Source organism: Fukomys damarensis, unplaced genomic scaffold (genome assembly GCF_012274545.1).
Source record: "Fukomys damarensis isolate Sample0158 unplaced genomic scaffold, DMR_v1.0_HiC HiC_scaffold_28, whole genome shotgun sequence".
In the NCBI taxonomy this organism is placed as follows: Eukaryota; Metazoa; Chordata; class Mammalia; order Rodentia; family Bathyergidae; genus Fukomys; species Fukomys damarensis.
In genome coordinates, this window is record NW_022900940.1 from 22,609,120 (window position 1) to 22,625,211 (window position 16,092).

Consider the following 16,092-nt stretch of genomic DNA (forward strand, 5'->3'; position numbering starts at 1 on the left):
AGGGCAAGCCCCGGTAAAGAAGAGGACCCCTTCCAAAAAAAAAAAAAAAAAAAAAGACTGTTACTAGAGTTTTAGGGAAAAAGCCCTAGGTCCAGGGGTCCCAGCAGAGTAGGCTCAGCTACCTGTCCCATAACGCCAGTCAAGACAGGCATGGTGGTGCACGCCTATAATCCCCACACGCAGGAAGTTGAGGCAGGAGGATTGTGAGTTTAAGGCGAGCTAGGGCTACATATGGAGACCCTGTCACAGACTCAAACAAACAAACAAAACAACAGTCAAGAAGATGAGTAATGCTGCAGGGTAGCAAAGGAGCTTGTCAGCATGGCCCTGCTAGAAAGTCCGGAAAAGTTCAAGATCTGTCTTCAAGGGACTGGCAGAAGCTTTAGGGCCATTATAGAAAAGCGGAACAAAGACAAGCATTGGGGTTGCCCAGCATAGGTGCTTGTAGACTAGCTTTGGTCTGGTTGATTCATATCGCAGGAGAGCCATCTCGAGAGCTCTGGGAGAGTCATCATTGCTTAAGAGGGTCAGTTTGGGTCCCATGATATCATGGAGCGGGGCTCAGTTCTTGTCATGGGGTAATTGTTTCTGCTGGGGTGGGCACCTCATCATGGTGTGGTCTGCTCGGCTCTGCTTTTCCTGGAATCTGAGGTAGCAGCACATTTAGGGCAACGAAAACTTTTAGGCATTGCTCCAGGGTCTCTGGAACTGGCTGTGGTAAAAGCTGGCAGTTGGCTATCCCTACAAATCCTGAAAATGAGTGACTGTTACCTGGTGGTCTCAGTTTTGAAGAGGTGAGACAGGCTAGGTAGATTTAGGGTTAATAGACCTTATATTACAAGACAGTCCTAGTGCCTGCGCAGACATGCCTAGTGCAAAGCTGAGCAGGGATCTGACCCAGAGGTTTAAAGTAATAACGGAAACATAGACTATGAAGGCAGAGATGCCCAGCTTTGTCTTGCTTCCAGTTACCCAGTGGGCATCTGCAGGCTGAGCCGCTAGGTCCCTGTTCAGCAGTGTTCACAGAACCTGGAAGCCTTGGTTCTTTAGCTCAGCTATGCTGAGCCCCTGCTGAGCTGCCTTCAGCTGCTCTCACAAGTGGCTTCCCCCCAACACTGGAATGAAACCCCCCGCCCCGTGAAGTCCATGCTGGTGGGAAAGAATGTGTCTGCATGGGGTTTAGGGGTTTAGGATCGCCCTGGGCCCTGTACACATGTCTCAGTCAGTATCCTGTTGGAATATTTTGGTTGCTGTGACTGCAGTCAGATATGAAATTATTTTAAATTTTTCTGTTTGAAAATCTTAATGCTTTGCCAAATGTTCACTGGTACATCAGTTTGTGGAACGTCAGGTGAAAGTCTCCCAGCTTGAGAGTCACCACAGCATGATTGATTATTTGGTGTTTTTCACTTCTCTCAGCTCTCAGGCAGAGTGAAGAGGTAACTTTCATTTGCAGTCCCATTTGTAAGTCTGATTTTAATATAGCCATTTATTCTTGTTAAGGAAAGATTTTTTTTTTCTAACAGTCTGCAAAAGTACTGAGAAGGCATAATCACAGGTAGTTTAATGAATGTACACACATTGAGAGATCTTTCAGAAAAGAGCCAAAGGAATGTGATTTTACTAGTGCCCTTGAAACAGTTTAGCTTTGGGGCTCACTGACTTTGGGGTTGTGAGGGAAATTTCTCCAAGATTTGAAAGAAAATTTTCTATAGAGGAACAGGAAGAAGATGCTATTGCTTATGCACAAAGCATTACATTAAAAAAAATCTCACCCATTCCCCCCACGCATAGCCCACCCCCAGACTTTGGGATTTGCTCTGTATTGCCAAATGGCCATGCCATTGTTAAGAATCTCCCCAGAGAGGAAGGAATAATTAGGATATAAACCTTCAGGGTTCTGGCACTGTGCGGGATGGAGGCTTGGGCTCTCTTAGAATCTGTGGGCTCTTTTAGAATCACTTTCTGCCACTTACCATTATCCATGTATCACAGATGAGGAAACTGAGGCACGGAGAAGTTAAGATTGCCAGGCTGATGAGTGACAGAACCTGGAATGACCCTCCCCGGTGTCATTCATGTCTGACATGTTCTTTCATGAAAAAGCATTGTAAGGAATCTCAGCTACATGAAATTTCTGCTTGTAAACAAGGCTGGCAGACTTCACACGCAGAGATCCTGGTTGTGTGCACTGCTGCTCTGACGACTGGCAAGGTGTGCGAATGGGTGGGAGCCTGCTGATATTCCAGTTAAGGACGAGAAGGCTAACCACGGACAGGGTGAGGTTGTGGGGCCGGTGAGACTTGGTGGTCCGTGAGAAGGATGTTACCACCAAGTCAAATCCATTAGCCCTGGGTAGGCGTTGTGCATCTCCACTCTGGCCTTGAAGGCAGGCTGACTGCTGGCCATCCCTAGAGTTCCAGGGTCCTCTCCTGCTGCCCCCAGCAGCCGCAAGGATGTGGCTGGCACCTGAAGGTCCAGGGAACTTGAGAATAGAACCAAAGCCAAGAAGGACATCCTGGGTGATTTCTCCTTTCACTTTGCCTCTGGTTCTTCTTGGCTGTTGACCTCATGTCTGCGTGACACTGGCTACAGTTTTCCTGCGTGCTCCAGCTCATCTTGTGAAGCAACCGAGTGTGAGGAAGTGAGAGGCAAAGTAGGCTTTGACATAAAAAGCTACGTCAGACTTGACTATTCTCCTGCCAGGGTTCTGATCGGAGGCCATGGGATGGAAACCCTCCTGTGTGGGTCTCCTCACAAACATAGCAGGCCTCCCTACATGCATGGAGAGCACCGGGCTTCCGGGGACACCTGGGCCTTTCCGAGGTGTTGGAGGAGAGACAAGTGCCTAAGAGTGCGAGATGGCCTGGAACTTCCCTTTTACGACAGTGGGTCAGTTGGTTCATGAGAGCTGTGGTCAGCTGCCACGGGGACTGGGAGGCGGCTCGTTTGTTCTGATGTCAGTCTGTCTGGTATAAGGCGTCATGGTCATCGTGTGTTCACATAACATGCAATCAGTTGCTTTCCCAGCGAGAGTGTGCTCTTTTCCTCTACACCTTTCCAAGTGCAGTGTCCCTTCCTCGTGAAAGACTGCCTTTCCAGGCCAACCAGTGATTGGTTAGCATCCACCACTCTCCTGTGCTCCCTGAGGGTAGAATTCGGGTCTGGTTCATGTCCTCATCTCAGTGTCCTGTGCTGTGCCAGGCTGAGCACATGCGAGTGGGTGGCTGACCCCCCGTGGAGGTAAGAGGCGTGCTCTCTATCTACTGCCAGGCCTCTTCCGGTTCTGGTCTCTGAGTCTCCTGGCCCCCTATTGTCCTTTTCGTGTGTGTGTGTGTGTGTGTGTGTGTGTGTGTGTGGTGTGTGTCTGTCTGTCTGTCTGACTTTTCCTCTTCTCTCCCTGGAGGTGTGCTGAAGCTCTTGGAGCACGGGGAGGAGTATGTCTTCACCCTGCCCAGTGCCTATGCCCGGTCCATCCTCACCATCCCATGGGTGGAGCTCGGAGGAAAAGTCAGCATCAACTGCGCCAAGACCGGGTACTCGGCAACGGTGATATTCCACACAAAACCCTTCTACGGAGGAAAAGTCCACAGGTAGGGGTGGCCAGGGTGGTGCTGGCTTTGTCTTACCACAATGCGCTGGGTTTCTTTTCTTCACCAGAAGCTCAAGTTCTGTGGTGGAATTAGTTGGAAATCAAAATAAAGTTAATAGGACTCCTCTGCCCCCAACTCCCCTGGCATTAGGGATTGAATCCGGGGCTTTGTGTTAATCTACATTTCTAGGCCTTTTCTCACTTTTTGTTTAGAGACACGGTCTTGCTAAGTTGCCCAGGCTGGGCTTGAACTAGTTATCCTCCTGCCTCAGCTTCCCAGAATCCTAGGATTACAGGGTGTGCACCTTTTTTTTTCTTCTTTTTCAGAAGAAGCACCTCATTTCCCCACTTCACAGGGCAGTTTTTGGACTCTTCGGTGAAATCAAAGGTGCTTCTCTTTGTTACAGTAAACTCCCTTCTGTGGCCACAGCCTGTTTCTCTGCTCTGACATGATTTGCGGTGTGAGCCTGGACATGACTAGTGGCTCCCCAGTTAACTCTCCTGGATTCTGTATTTTGTGTCTATGAGATGGGACCATTTCTTTCCTTTAAGAAGCTTAAACTGCAGGAGACATGTGCTGTTTGAGGACACGAGTTGTTTTCGTGGCTCTAGCTATGCACTGCTTCAGACCCACTGCATAAGCAAACCTCCATCTTTGCCCCTTTTCCTTGAACTGCATTGGTGCTAACAGTCGGAAGCCCGAAGTTTCCATCAGTGGCTGCTGGAGCCAGCACACTCTGCACTCAAGAGCCGACTGTGTGTAGCTCTTCTCAGCTTCAGGCTCAGTGAAAACGTGCTGGTCGTGGAAATGCACAGAAGTTAGCCGAAGGATAGAGAGGTGGTGTTTCCGTCAGGAGGGTCAGCTGTTGACCTCGCGCCAGCACCTAGTGCACCGTCCTCCTGCTGCTCAGGAGTGAGGACGGTTGTCAGGCTCGGGAAATAGCTTCCAAGCCTGGATCTGCAATCTAAATCCATCCTGAGCAGGGCCACAGTATAAAGAGGAGCTTAGTTCCTATCCTTGTCTGCTTTAGAGCAGCTTCGGATTTCTACTCTGTGGCCCAGACTACAGAGAAAGCAGCTGGGCATCTGCTTGTGCTTAGACAGGCGTAGAGACCTGGGAGAGACCCTCAGACAGGGAGAGAGAGGTACTAACGTCCGCAGAGGCCCTTTTACAGAGAGGCTGAAGGTCACCCCTCAGCTACTGCTGTGGCACGAGGCTGCAGTGGGGCTTTGCTTACCTATCAGTGAGGGCACACATGGATGTCCAGGAGGGGCTGCCTGCCTCCAGGGTGAGTTCTCCTGGGATTGCGAGCAGCCCCATTTGACTCACCTTCAAACTTGCCCTTGTTTAAGGATGCAAAAGCTCTCCCTGTACTCCTGTGTGTGTGTATGTGTGTGTGTGTGGTTAAAATGTATCACCATTGAATGTTGTTGTTTTTAGTACATGTTGCAGTACATGTTTACATTTCTTCTGTGGACTTGGTACATGTACAGTACACACCTTGATTATTTTTCATCCCCTTACATTGAATGTTTGTTTTTAGTACATGTTGCAGTACATGTTTACATTTCTTCTGTGGACTTGGTACATGTACAGTACACACCTTGATTATTTTTCATCCCCTTCCTCCCCTTTTCCTCTCCCCTCTATCACTTGATTCCATTCCCACTTGAAAAAGATCTATTTCCTATTACTATCTTCTATTTTGCTTTTTGTTTATATTTTGGTTTCTCGTCTGAGAGAAACCATGTGATATTTAAGCTTATGTGTCTGATTTATTTCATTTAACATTATGGTCTCCATTTTTCTACAGATGACTTGTTTAGCTTTCTTTGTGGCAGAATAATTCTCCATTATGTATAAATACTGTATTTTCTTTATCTGTTGATGGACATATAGGCTGCTTCCAAGATTTAGCTGTTATGAATTGCGCTGCTACAAACATGAGTATGCATGTATTGCTCGCTGTAGGATGATGTCTTTAACTCTTTCAAGAAGATGCTTAGAAGGGGCATACTTGGGTCAAGTGGAATTTCCAATTTTAGTTATTTGCGAAATCTCCATACTGAATTCCATAGTGGTTGTACTAGTTTACATTCTTATCAGCAGTGTGGAAGGGTTCATTTTTCCCTGCAGCCTCACCAGCATTTGTTGTTAATGATTTCTTGATGATGACCATTCTTCCTGGGGTGAGATGGAATCTGAGTGTTGTTTTAATTTGCATTTCTTTATGGCCAGCAATGTACAGTGGTTTTTGTTTTGTGTTTTTTTTCCATTGGCTCTTTGTACTTCTTCCTGTCACTTGCCCATTTTTCTTTCTTTTTTTAGTTGGGTCTTTTATTTTCTGGAGGGTGTCTGGTAGATATTAGTCCTCTGAAGAATAGCTGGAAATTTTTTTTTCATTCTATAGGTTGTCTCTTCACTCTGTTGGTTGTTTCTTTTACTGTGCAGAAGCTTTTTAATTCGATATGATCCCATTTGTTGATTACTGTTTCCTGTACAGCCAGGCTTCTGTTCAGAAAGTCCTTTTCCACATCTATGACTTTAAGGGTTTTACCTGTTTCATCTTCCAGCAGGTTAACTGCTGTCTAACAGATCTTTGGTCCATTTTGATTTTAGTTTATTTAGTACATGGTGAGTTTTCCCAGTGCCATTTATTAAAGAGGCTGTCTTTCCTCCAGGGTATATGTTTGTCCCCTTTGTCAAAGATCAAATAGTTGAATGTGCCTGAGGTTGTTTCCACATCCTCATTTATGTTCCTTTGATCCCTAGGTCTATTTTTGTGCCAGTATCATGCTACTGAAGCTTTGTAATACAACTGCAAGTCTAGAATTGTGATGTCTCTCATTTAGTACTTGTTACCCAGGATTGCTTTTGTTATTCTTGGTCTCTTCTGGTTCCATATAAATTTTACAATTGTTTTCTCTAGTTCTTTGAAGAATGCTGTTGCTATTTGTATTAAATGCAATTGCATTAAAAAAATATATATATATATAGTCTTTTTAAGTATATTGGTTCTGGCTATCCGGGAACAAGGAATAGCTTTCCATTTTCTGATGACCTCTTCAATTTCCTTTATTGAAGTACTGTAGTTTTCATTGTAGAAGTCTTTCACTTCCTTGGTTAGGTTAATTTCTAAATATTTAATTTTTCTTGTTACTTTTGTAAATGATCTTGTTTTCCTACTTTCATTCTCAGCGTTTCATTATTGGTGTAGAGGAACACTATTGATTTTTGTGTGTTGATTTTTGTATCCTGCTACATTTTTTAATTTGGTTATTTATTCCGGAAGTCTTTGGGTGGATTTTGGGGGGGGTTCTCCTGTGTAGGGAATCCTGTCACCTGCAAATAATAATTTGACTTCTTCTTTCCTGTACATACTCATTTTATTTCTTTTTCTTAATTGATTTCTCTTGCTAATGTTTTGAGTAGTATGTTGAATAGGAATGGTGATAGTGGATATTAGATGCTATTTTGGGGAAAAGAGAGTATATTTTGTTTTTCCCAGATTGCTTCATTTCCATTGTAGAGATGACATCTTACATAATCATTTGTGAACATTTTGCAAAATAAGAAATATTGCTCCATTACTATTAACTAATCTACAGACTTTATTTAGATTTCACCAATATTTCCACTTTTTCTGACCAACAGTATTAGATTATGTTTTAAAAGTTAGTCTTCAGGCCAAACTGCGAAAACAGTTCCTCCTTCCCCAGTCCCCCTAAGAAAATTCTCTAAATACAAGTGCCCTCTGAAGGCGTTTTCCTTTTGACTCATTTATTAATTCAGGGTCACAGCCGAAGTAAAGCACAATCCGACCAACACTATTGTCTGTAAAGCCCATGGGGAGTGGAACGGTATCTTGGAGTTCACCTACAGCAATGGAGAAACCAAAGTCATAGACACAACCACCCTGCCAGTGTACCCGAAGAGGATCAGGCCTCTGGAGAAGCAGGGGCCCATGGAGTCCAGGTAGGAATTGGCCTGTGTTCCTCCCTCAGCTTCGCAGCTTTGCAGGATAGAGCAGAACCTTTGAAAGTGCAGCTACTGGACACGGGTGGGAATCGCTTTCTAGCTTCTTTCACCATTTGAACTCCACCTCCACCCCCAATCTTGCTTAGTAGTAGGGCCATTTAGCTGTCACTTGGGTTGCTCTGCAGTTTGGAGCAGACAGTGAAGATAGTCCATAGCAGACTTTTAATGCACAAACTGAAAAGTTGGTCAGCTCAGCTGATGAGTTGCTGCAATGAAATACTTTTTTGTTTCCTTACCAGATTAGCAGGGTTATTTAAAACATAAGCCAAAAACAACTTAGTGCTGGCAAGGGTGTGGTACAATTGACTGTATCCCCTGTCCTCCCAGGAGGGGTGGATGTAATTCATCTGCATGGGTCAGTAGCTTCAAACTTGTGAGTTCTTATATTTTACTTCTCAGAATCTATTCTGAGGGAAAATTCTTAAATTCATAGAAGATTTTAAGTACAGTTTTTTTTTTTTCCTTACAAAATAAAAATTTAGGGCCAGGCATTTAGCTCAGTGGTGCCGCTGCCTGCCTTGAAAGCATAGTCTCGAGTTTGAACTCTGGTACCCCCCCCAAAAAAAAACTTAGCAACAAAATAAATAACCTAAACAGCAAAGGAATGAGAAAGAAATCACCTAACTTCCCGACATTTGGAATAGCTACCCTGTGAAATGAATATTATGCAGCTACCCAGTATAACATTTTTTTTCAGTGATGTTTTTATGCAGGTACACAAGCAGAATTTTCTCGGAATGTGCCGTTTTGATTTTTCAGTCTATGCCATCATCCCATGGCTGATTCTGTAAATAAAGTTTTTGGGGGAACGGAGCCATCATTATTGACAGTTGTACATGGTTTATGGCTGTCTTCCTGCTACAGGGATGAAGTAGTTGTAACCAAGACCATATGACCTGCAAAGCCTAAAGTGTTTATGATCTGGCTCTTTGCAGAGGTTTGTCCGACCCTGCTGTAATCTGAAAGTTATGCTGCTCTTTATAGTGTTATAATGTAAGTTTCAAATTAGTCTACAAAAAATTTGCTATTACTAGAAGAGTTTATACCCAAAGAGAAGAAGTGCTTATTAAATGGAAACAAAACAGGCATACAACAGCATGGCTAAATAACATATTATCACTGAGTTTATTAAAAACAGAGCTTCATCCCTGGAACCTTAGCTTTGAGGTAGGATTAGTACGCTCTTTCTTGTTATTTTTTCAAGGACAGTGACTGTAACTTCTTTGTCCGGATGGAGGCCACAAACTCTTCCAACTGTCTTTTTTAATCCCAGTGTATTGGGTGGTTGTAGCAGGAAAAGGGAAAGGTGCGAATGAGGAAAGAAACCCACCCCTGGCCATACTGCCTCTGATGAGCTTTCTCAGATCTAGGAATCCTGTGGTTCCCACTGTACCATGGCTTGTTTCCTGGCTGGCCATTGAGAACAGAACTCTGAGGACTGCCACTATTCTTCCAAGGATATTAGAGTAGCTTAGCTGTTGCCTCAGCCCATGTAGACACAGAATTCAGCCCAGAGCAGGGATGAGGTTGGGTTCCAGACCAAGAGAGGAAGGGTGTTGCCTTGTTTTGTCTATGTGCACTTTATAGGACAGTGGAGCTGACCTGTGGAGAGATGGGACCAAGCCACCCTGCTCCCTGTGGAGGACACAGCCTTGAGGGAGAAGGGCTGGTCCCAGGGCTCCTTTGCTTGTCAGAGTACTTGCACCCACTGTCTCTACTGCCTGCCCTGGACTGTGGAGTCCTGCTCCGCAGGGCTAAAGGAGGGACAATCAGCTTGGCTGAGTGGATCAGTGCTTAGACCAGCTGTCTTGGCCATCATGGTGGTGCCAGCCCTGGTGAGGCCTCCCCTGTTAGGGGCGGACTGAAGATGTTCCACTGTCTGTCCACACTTGTATGTCTGTTCTTGATGCCCAAAGTGTGGTCTGAGCAGGGGTCCCGCCTTGGCCAGGACCTTCAGGGCCACAGAGGTAAAAGGCCACAGAGCAGGTATCCAGTAACAGCAGCCTCAGCCGTGCCTGTGCCACCTCCTTGCCCTTCACCGTGTTGGCGCTCTGCTCAGCGAGGACTTCCTTTTGTGTTTCTTCCCTCGCCTTCTCCCTTCCCTTCCTGAAGCCTTCTTACTGTCCTGCCTTTTGGCAGTGTGTAGAGCTGTCCCCAGGTGATCCCTTCCCCACTCACCGTCCTCCTCACACTCAGGTGACTCTTCGTTGGGTCCTTGTGTCTGTCTGCGTGGAGCCCTTTGTCTGTAGGGCAGGCCTTGCTCTGCTGTCCTTGGGGGTCTCTACATTTTAATCTTGAGCCACTGCTGCATCATGGGACTTCTCACGAAAGTCCTCTCCAGACAGTAATACCTACCTTGGCTGCCCTTGTGCCCCCATCTCCCTCAGCATGAGGGGTGTGAGAAAGGCTGGGTTTGAGCCAAAACCCATCCCCTCATTGATTCCTTACCTCACTTCCTTATCTTGGGTAGTCTGCCCATCTGTCCATCTGTCCTTCCTTTCCCACTTCTCCCCGCACTCTCCCTCCCTCCCTCCCTCCCTCTGATGGGTATAGTTCTCATGCATGCTAGGCCAGCTACATTCCCAGTCCAGTGCCTTTGCATTATTGTATGTATTTATGGGGTACAGTGTGGTCATTTATTACATGTGTACAACACGTAAGACCAAATCAGGGTAATTAGCCTTTCCATCTTCTTAAGTAGCTATCATTTCTTTATGTTTGGAACCTTCTAACTTCTCTCTTCTAGGTCTTTATAAAATATATAAATTGTAGAACATATCACCCTACTATGCTATAGAATGTTAGAATATATTCATCTTGTTAAACTGTATTTTGATATCCATTATCCAACTCCCTCTGTCCCCTACCACTTCCTAGTCTGTGATGACCACTATTCTACTCTGTCCTATGAATTCAACTTTGTACACTTCCACATGAGAGAAAACACATTACTTATCTTTCTGTATCTGCCTGATGTGGCATAAAATAATGTCCTCCAGGTTCATTCATGTTGTTGCAGATGACAGGATTTCACTCTTCTGTGACTGAAGAGTATTGCATTGTGGATGTGTGCTACATTTTCTTTATCCATTTATCTGTGGATGGAGTCTTACCTCTTACATAGTATACTAGGACATAACAGAAATAGCAAGAGCTGTGAGGCCAGTCAGACCTGGTTTTATGTACTAGCTCCACAGCATTGTGCTCCTCTGGTCTCTCTTTAACAGGATATGTGCTGAGGCTGGTGGGAAGGGAAGTTTGCAGCCAGAGAGTGATTCTCAGCCCACCCTTAGCACAAACTCTCCTCTGAAGGAGCTGCTTGCTGTCGCTGCTTTGCTGGAGACCGGAGACCCATTGCCCTTCCTGGGCCCAATGAGGCCACAGCAGTCCAGCATCTCTACCATGCTAAGCCCTCACTGTTGAAAGGGACCAGAGCATCCTCAGAGGAGATGTAGCTAATGAGCCTTTCCTTGACCTGGGTGCAGGGCATCCTGTCAATGAGGGAGGGCATCTGCTCTATTGAATATTCTGATAGCTCCTTTTGTGTGAAATCATGGCTTCTGGTGTACTGAAGTGAAGCAGCAGATGGCTGATAGTGTCCTACTTAACCGTTGTTTTTTCCTCACGCCCTAGAACAACGTATTGCTCTGAGTCGAGGTGGGTCCCTGGGAAGTCCTGAGGAGAAAAACTGCATAGCTGCATGGTAGATGCAAGCCAGTCTTGACTGCCTCTTTGCTGAGGGAACAAGGCAGAGAAGTAGCTCTTTGAGTACATGTTGGGGGAGTTGACAAGTCCTGCACCATAATCGCCCCCAACACACATACACACACACACACGCACACACGCGTGCATGCATGCATGCACCAGAGTCAATCTTTTTCTTTAGGTTACTTTGTGGGAAAGTGGATGTTGTTCATATTTACCAGCTCTATCACTTAAGCTTATATGGATGTTAACTTTCTCTGTAAAATGGGGATGATGATGATGTATCATCTCTATCACTGGCTTGTGAGGGTTAAATGAACTTATATATGTGAAATGCTTAGAGAAGTGTATGGTACACACCATGTAAATGCTTGCTGTCACTGCTGTTGGTGGTAGTAGCATTATACTGCCTTATATTGTTATGGGAGATTTGATCTTCAGAAGCTCAGAGCCCAGAGAAAGGTGTGTTTCTCGGGACATGTAGAAAGTGTGGGCAGGTACCCTGGGTCCAAATGCTCTTGAGGCTTTGAGTTACCCCAGAGAGAGCTTGTCTGGATCCCTGTTCCTTGCTCTGGTCACTGCATCATCCTACAGTCCCTAGCCCTGCCTGATCGTTTGTACTCTGCATTCTCAGGAATCTCTGGCAGGAGGTGACTCGATACTTGCACCTAGGGGACATCGATGCAGCCACTGAGCAGAAGCGACAGCTGGAAGAGAAGCAACGGATAGAGGAACGGAAGCGGGACAGCCTCTGCACAGCATGGCGACCAAAATATTTTATCCAGGAGGTAACCACACCTGATACTGGGCTCTTCTGCTCAAGAGAGTTTGCATCAAGTGAGGGGCAGACAGATTTTTCTTTGCACCCAAGCAGTTTGGATAAGTGGGGATAGGAAAGATAAAGAAGGTCCTGGAATGAACTGGGGATAGCTTGGCTCTGGCTCCAGCTTTGGACAGAATTCATGACAACTTTTCTACAACATCTGTGATGATATCTTGAGGCCTAAAACTACCTGAAAGGCAGAACTGAGCAACTGACACTTCCCCACTGTACCCTCAAACCAGAAAGTCCCATTAGCCTGCCGGGGAAGGACGGGAATGGGACTGCTGACCTGGATACTGTTCTGTTTAGGAATGCCACAATCCCTATTTACCACCCATACAAATTAGGTGTGAAGCGCCTTATGCTTGCCTCTGCACCTGGGTGGGTTGAGACCCTCATGCTGGAGAATTACTTCCCAGGGCTTTATCTCTTCTGGGTCACATGGGCTGGACATCTGAGGGCAGACCTAGTGTGGGTCCCTTGCCTGAAATGCAACTGTCACCTAGTAAAGTGATATCGGAAGGCAGAAGTGATATCCATATGAGCTTTTCCATTGGCCAAGTGGGCGAGGCACTGTGTGCCAGTGGAGACTCTTATGCCCTAGAAATTGCCAATGGAGTAATTGGGAAGCATACTGGGGACAGGCATGAAAATGTAGGCCCACAGTTTGTAAGACAGGCCTCAGGAGCTCTATAATGCAGAGAAGCAGGCCAGTGAGGAATGGGGCAGAAGTGCTAGTCTTTAATACCAGGAGCCAAACAAAATGAAACCATGGGGCTCTGTTTAGCTCAGGTGCTGTTAATCTCTGCTTTCTGCCACAAGAATCTTTCTGCCTAGATGAGTGATGGTGAACCTTTTAGAACTTTCAGTGGTAACAGCTGGCTGTGGCACACATGCCATAGGTTCACCTCCACTGGCCTTAACACATGTCTGTGGGTAAGTTGGGCAACAAAGTACTTTGTAGGTGGACCTATGATTAGTACAGGAAGCCACTGATGTTCCCCCAAGTAAGGACCTTTGAGGCTGGACTCTGGTTCCAACAGGAAGGCCACTTGGGGAGACTCTGCCTTTAAGGGTCACTGTGGGAACCCCATGAGGGACCCTTGTCCTTGAAGGATCCTTTTGTGAGGTAGCTCCTAGCTCTTGGAAACCACTAGTTTGCTTCACTTTGGAGGGAACTCATGCATTAAAGGATAACAAAAAACATAACTCTTTTCCTTAAGTTTAATAAAAGCCAATTTGTTCACTTAACAGAAGGCTTGGGGTCATGTAAAACTAAAAATCATCCCAACACTACACTGGTTACCACTTTTAATATATCCCTTTCTAATTTTAGCACCAGGTTGTATATACCATTTTGATTCTTGGCTTTTTCTTACTTGATGATTGATGGGTGGTGGTGTTTTGTGTGCTGATCTTTTTGTGAGTACTGTCTTCTGCAGTGAGTCTAGGTGGGTGTTCCCCTCCAGGCTAGTGAGCTGTTAAATTCCTGCTTTGGGCAACTTCCACACCTGTGCTCCCTTACTTTTCCTTTCCTGTTTATTCATTCACTCTTTCTCTTGTCCGACTGTCTCAGTGCTTTTTTGCCAAGAAATCTTGATGTAAATCAACAAAAAACTCCCTTTTGCTGTAGTCATTTCATGGGATTTCCTTCTGAGATGCTAAGATAGATCATCTGGGCTCTGAAGTAAGCGAGGCAGAGAAAGGGTAGTGAGACTACTGGCTTGGTTTGGGTAGAGAGCAGTGGGAACAAGGCAGGCGCACACAGGTCAGTGGAAGTCCCGAGTGTCCACTGTATTACCTTGGTGCATCAGAGGCTGGGGGACCTGTCCCGACTTCTTGTTTTCCCTACCGAGTTCTCCTGTAATGCCTTTTTCCTTCTTTTTCAGGGTGATGGCTGGGTATACTTCAACCCCCTCTGGAAGGCATACTGATGGGGTGATGGTGAGGAGCTTTCCTAAAGAGCCCAGTTTTTGTAGGAATTAAAGTGGTACAGTATCAAGGTTCTATTGGCATTGAGAATTCCTGTTAGCATCTAAGAAATGGTTTCAGAGAAATTATATACTGTGAAAAGCAGACCCCAAACTCTGCTAGAAGACTGAATTTATTCAAGAGCCATTTGGGGCACATGTGACACTGTATATGTTCACACGTGCACTATGTATACATCTGTTAAGTATTACTACACGTGTAAATACTGCATTCACCAAGGTTTGAAGGGGGTAATCATGAGCTCGTTTTTATCAATGAGGTTTGAAGTTTTCTATTTTTCACTTTGCCAAAAAATGTTTTGCACTTAAAAGATGTTTTCACTTAGTCTACTCCTGTCAAAATGAGGGTTAAATTGGCATGGCTCAGTTGACTTTCCTGTAGCAGAAAGTGGCTCACTGCTGGTAGAAGTATGGGTGGCAATAATTTCATAACTATTGTGATTTTCACCTCTCTATTTTGGTGTTTTGTCTACACCCAAGAAAGGTAAACTCCTCCCCTGCTGAATGACAAGGGTGCATAGGAAGCTGATGGAGATTTAATGCCAGAGCCTTCCAGGATGGAACTCCTCTGGCAGAACCTAGAACCAGGCTTCACTGGGACTTTTTCCCCATCTTTCTGATGATTTCTTATGCACAAAGCACCAGTCATACATTTTTCAGAAGCTGCTTCCTTAACAGCAGAAAAAACAAATCATACAGTGATTTCACTACTTTTATGATGAGAAAAAGGGCTTTAGAAATTAAATACATGCATGCATATAAAATATGCACAACCACACCTCAATCTTGTATTTAGTTTGGGGAAAGGGAATTTCCTGTAGATTTTTGTTAAGTGCACCTTTATGGTTTGACCCAAACTTTGCAAGAAAGCCACTGTGATTAAAAGATATGTCATGCCTGCATAAGTGTTCTATGGTTTCAGTTGAATTTCAGCCCTTGGCCTTTACAAATGAGTCATAGACATGACCAAAACAAACAGCAAAGGAAATTTTTCTTTTTTTTTTTTGCTGAATGCTTAATTTTTTACTGTGCCACTCCAATATTTATAAAATCCAGTAGCATGAATGCTTCTCTGTAGTAAGACTAATTTTGTGCCTTTTGTCTGCTTTCTTAAGAACAGTTGTTCACACTTTGTAGATATTAGACAAATATATTTCGATTAAATACTACACCTGTCTGTGTGTGTTTTATTCAAAAGTTGATATATTGGTGGCTATAAGGGAGCTTCAATTTTCTTAGATACTTGTCATCATTGATGTGAATATTCTATGTATATCCAAATGTGATCTAAGCACATTTAAAAATCTACCATGTAATTATGGGTAGTTTTTTATAAGCCCATAATATTCAATTAATGAGTATTTCATGAGCAGTTAACTACCAGAAGTTATAACGTAAGCCTGTTCGGGACCATAGTCGTAACAACATCTGGGTTAAGTCAGGCCTAGTGGCACACATCTATAACCCCTCTGGGAGGCTGAGGGAGGAAAATCAAAAGTCTGAGCCCAGTCTGGGCAACTTAGTGTCTTAGCAAGACCGTTTTAAAACATAAGGGTTGGGGATATAGATCAATGGGTGCAAAGGCCCTGGGTTCAACCCCCAGTATAACAACAGAAAAAAACATCTGGGTGAATAAAGTGGAACCATTTTATTTCTGAGAAGAGTGAAGTGTAAATACTATTCTGTGGAGAGAAGGGGAATCATCAATATGAATGAAAACGAGTCCACTGTGGTGGTCTAGTCTATGAAACATGAACCATTTGGTAAGCAAAACATGGAAAATGCTCTTCTTTTCAGGTGTGGCAGGGTTTATTTTGCTTTATGAAATTGTGAAGTATTGCATACTAGGATATTTATATTAAATATGTGTAAAAATCCAAGAATAACTGAACATGCACAAACCATTGCTTACATATGAAACCTAAAGGTGTAGCACCTTAAG

General features: G+C 44.6%; 1 protein-coding gene across 1 annotated transcript in view; it reads left to right on the forward strand.

The window, feature by feature from the left end:
- The window catches only part of Osbpl10 (oxysterol binding protein like 10), a 192,123-nt gene extending 177,827 nt beyond the window's left edge, over window positions 1-14,296 (forward strand). The window contains exons 10-13 of the mRNA XM_033756928.1: window positions 3,407-3,593; window positions 7,386-7,568; window positions 11,971-12,124; window positions 14,049-14,296. Of these exons, the coding sequence (XP_033612819.1) occupies window positions 3,407-3,593; window positions 7,386-7,568; window positions 11,971-12,124; window positions 14,049-14,093 (569 nt within the window). The 3' untranslated portion in view covers window positions 14,094-14,296. The remainder of the gene's footprint in view (window positions 1-3,406; window positions 3,594-7,385; window positions 7,569-11,970; window positions 12,125-14,048) is intronic.
- Window positions 14,297-16,092: the final 1,796 nt, after the last annotated feature.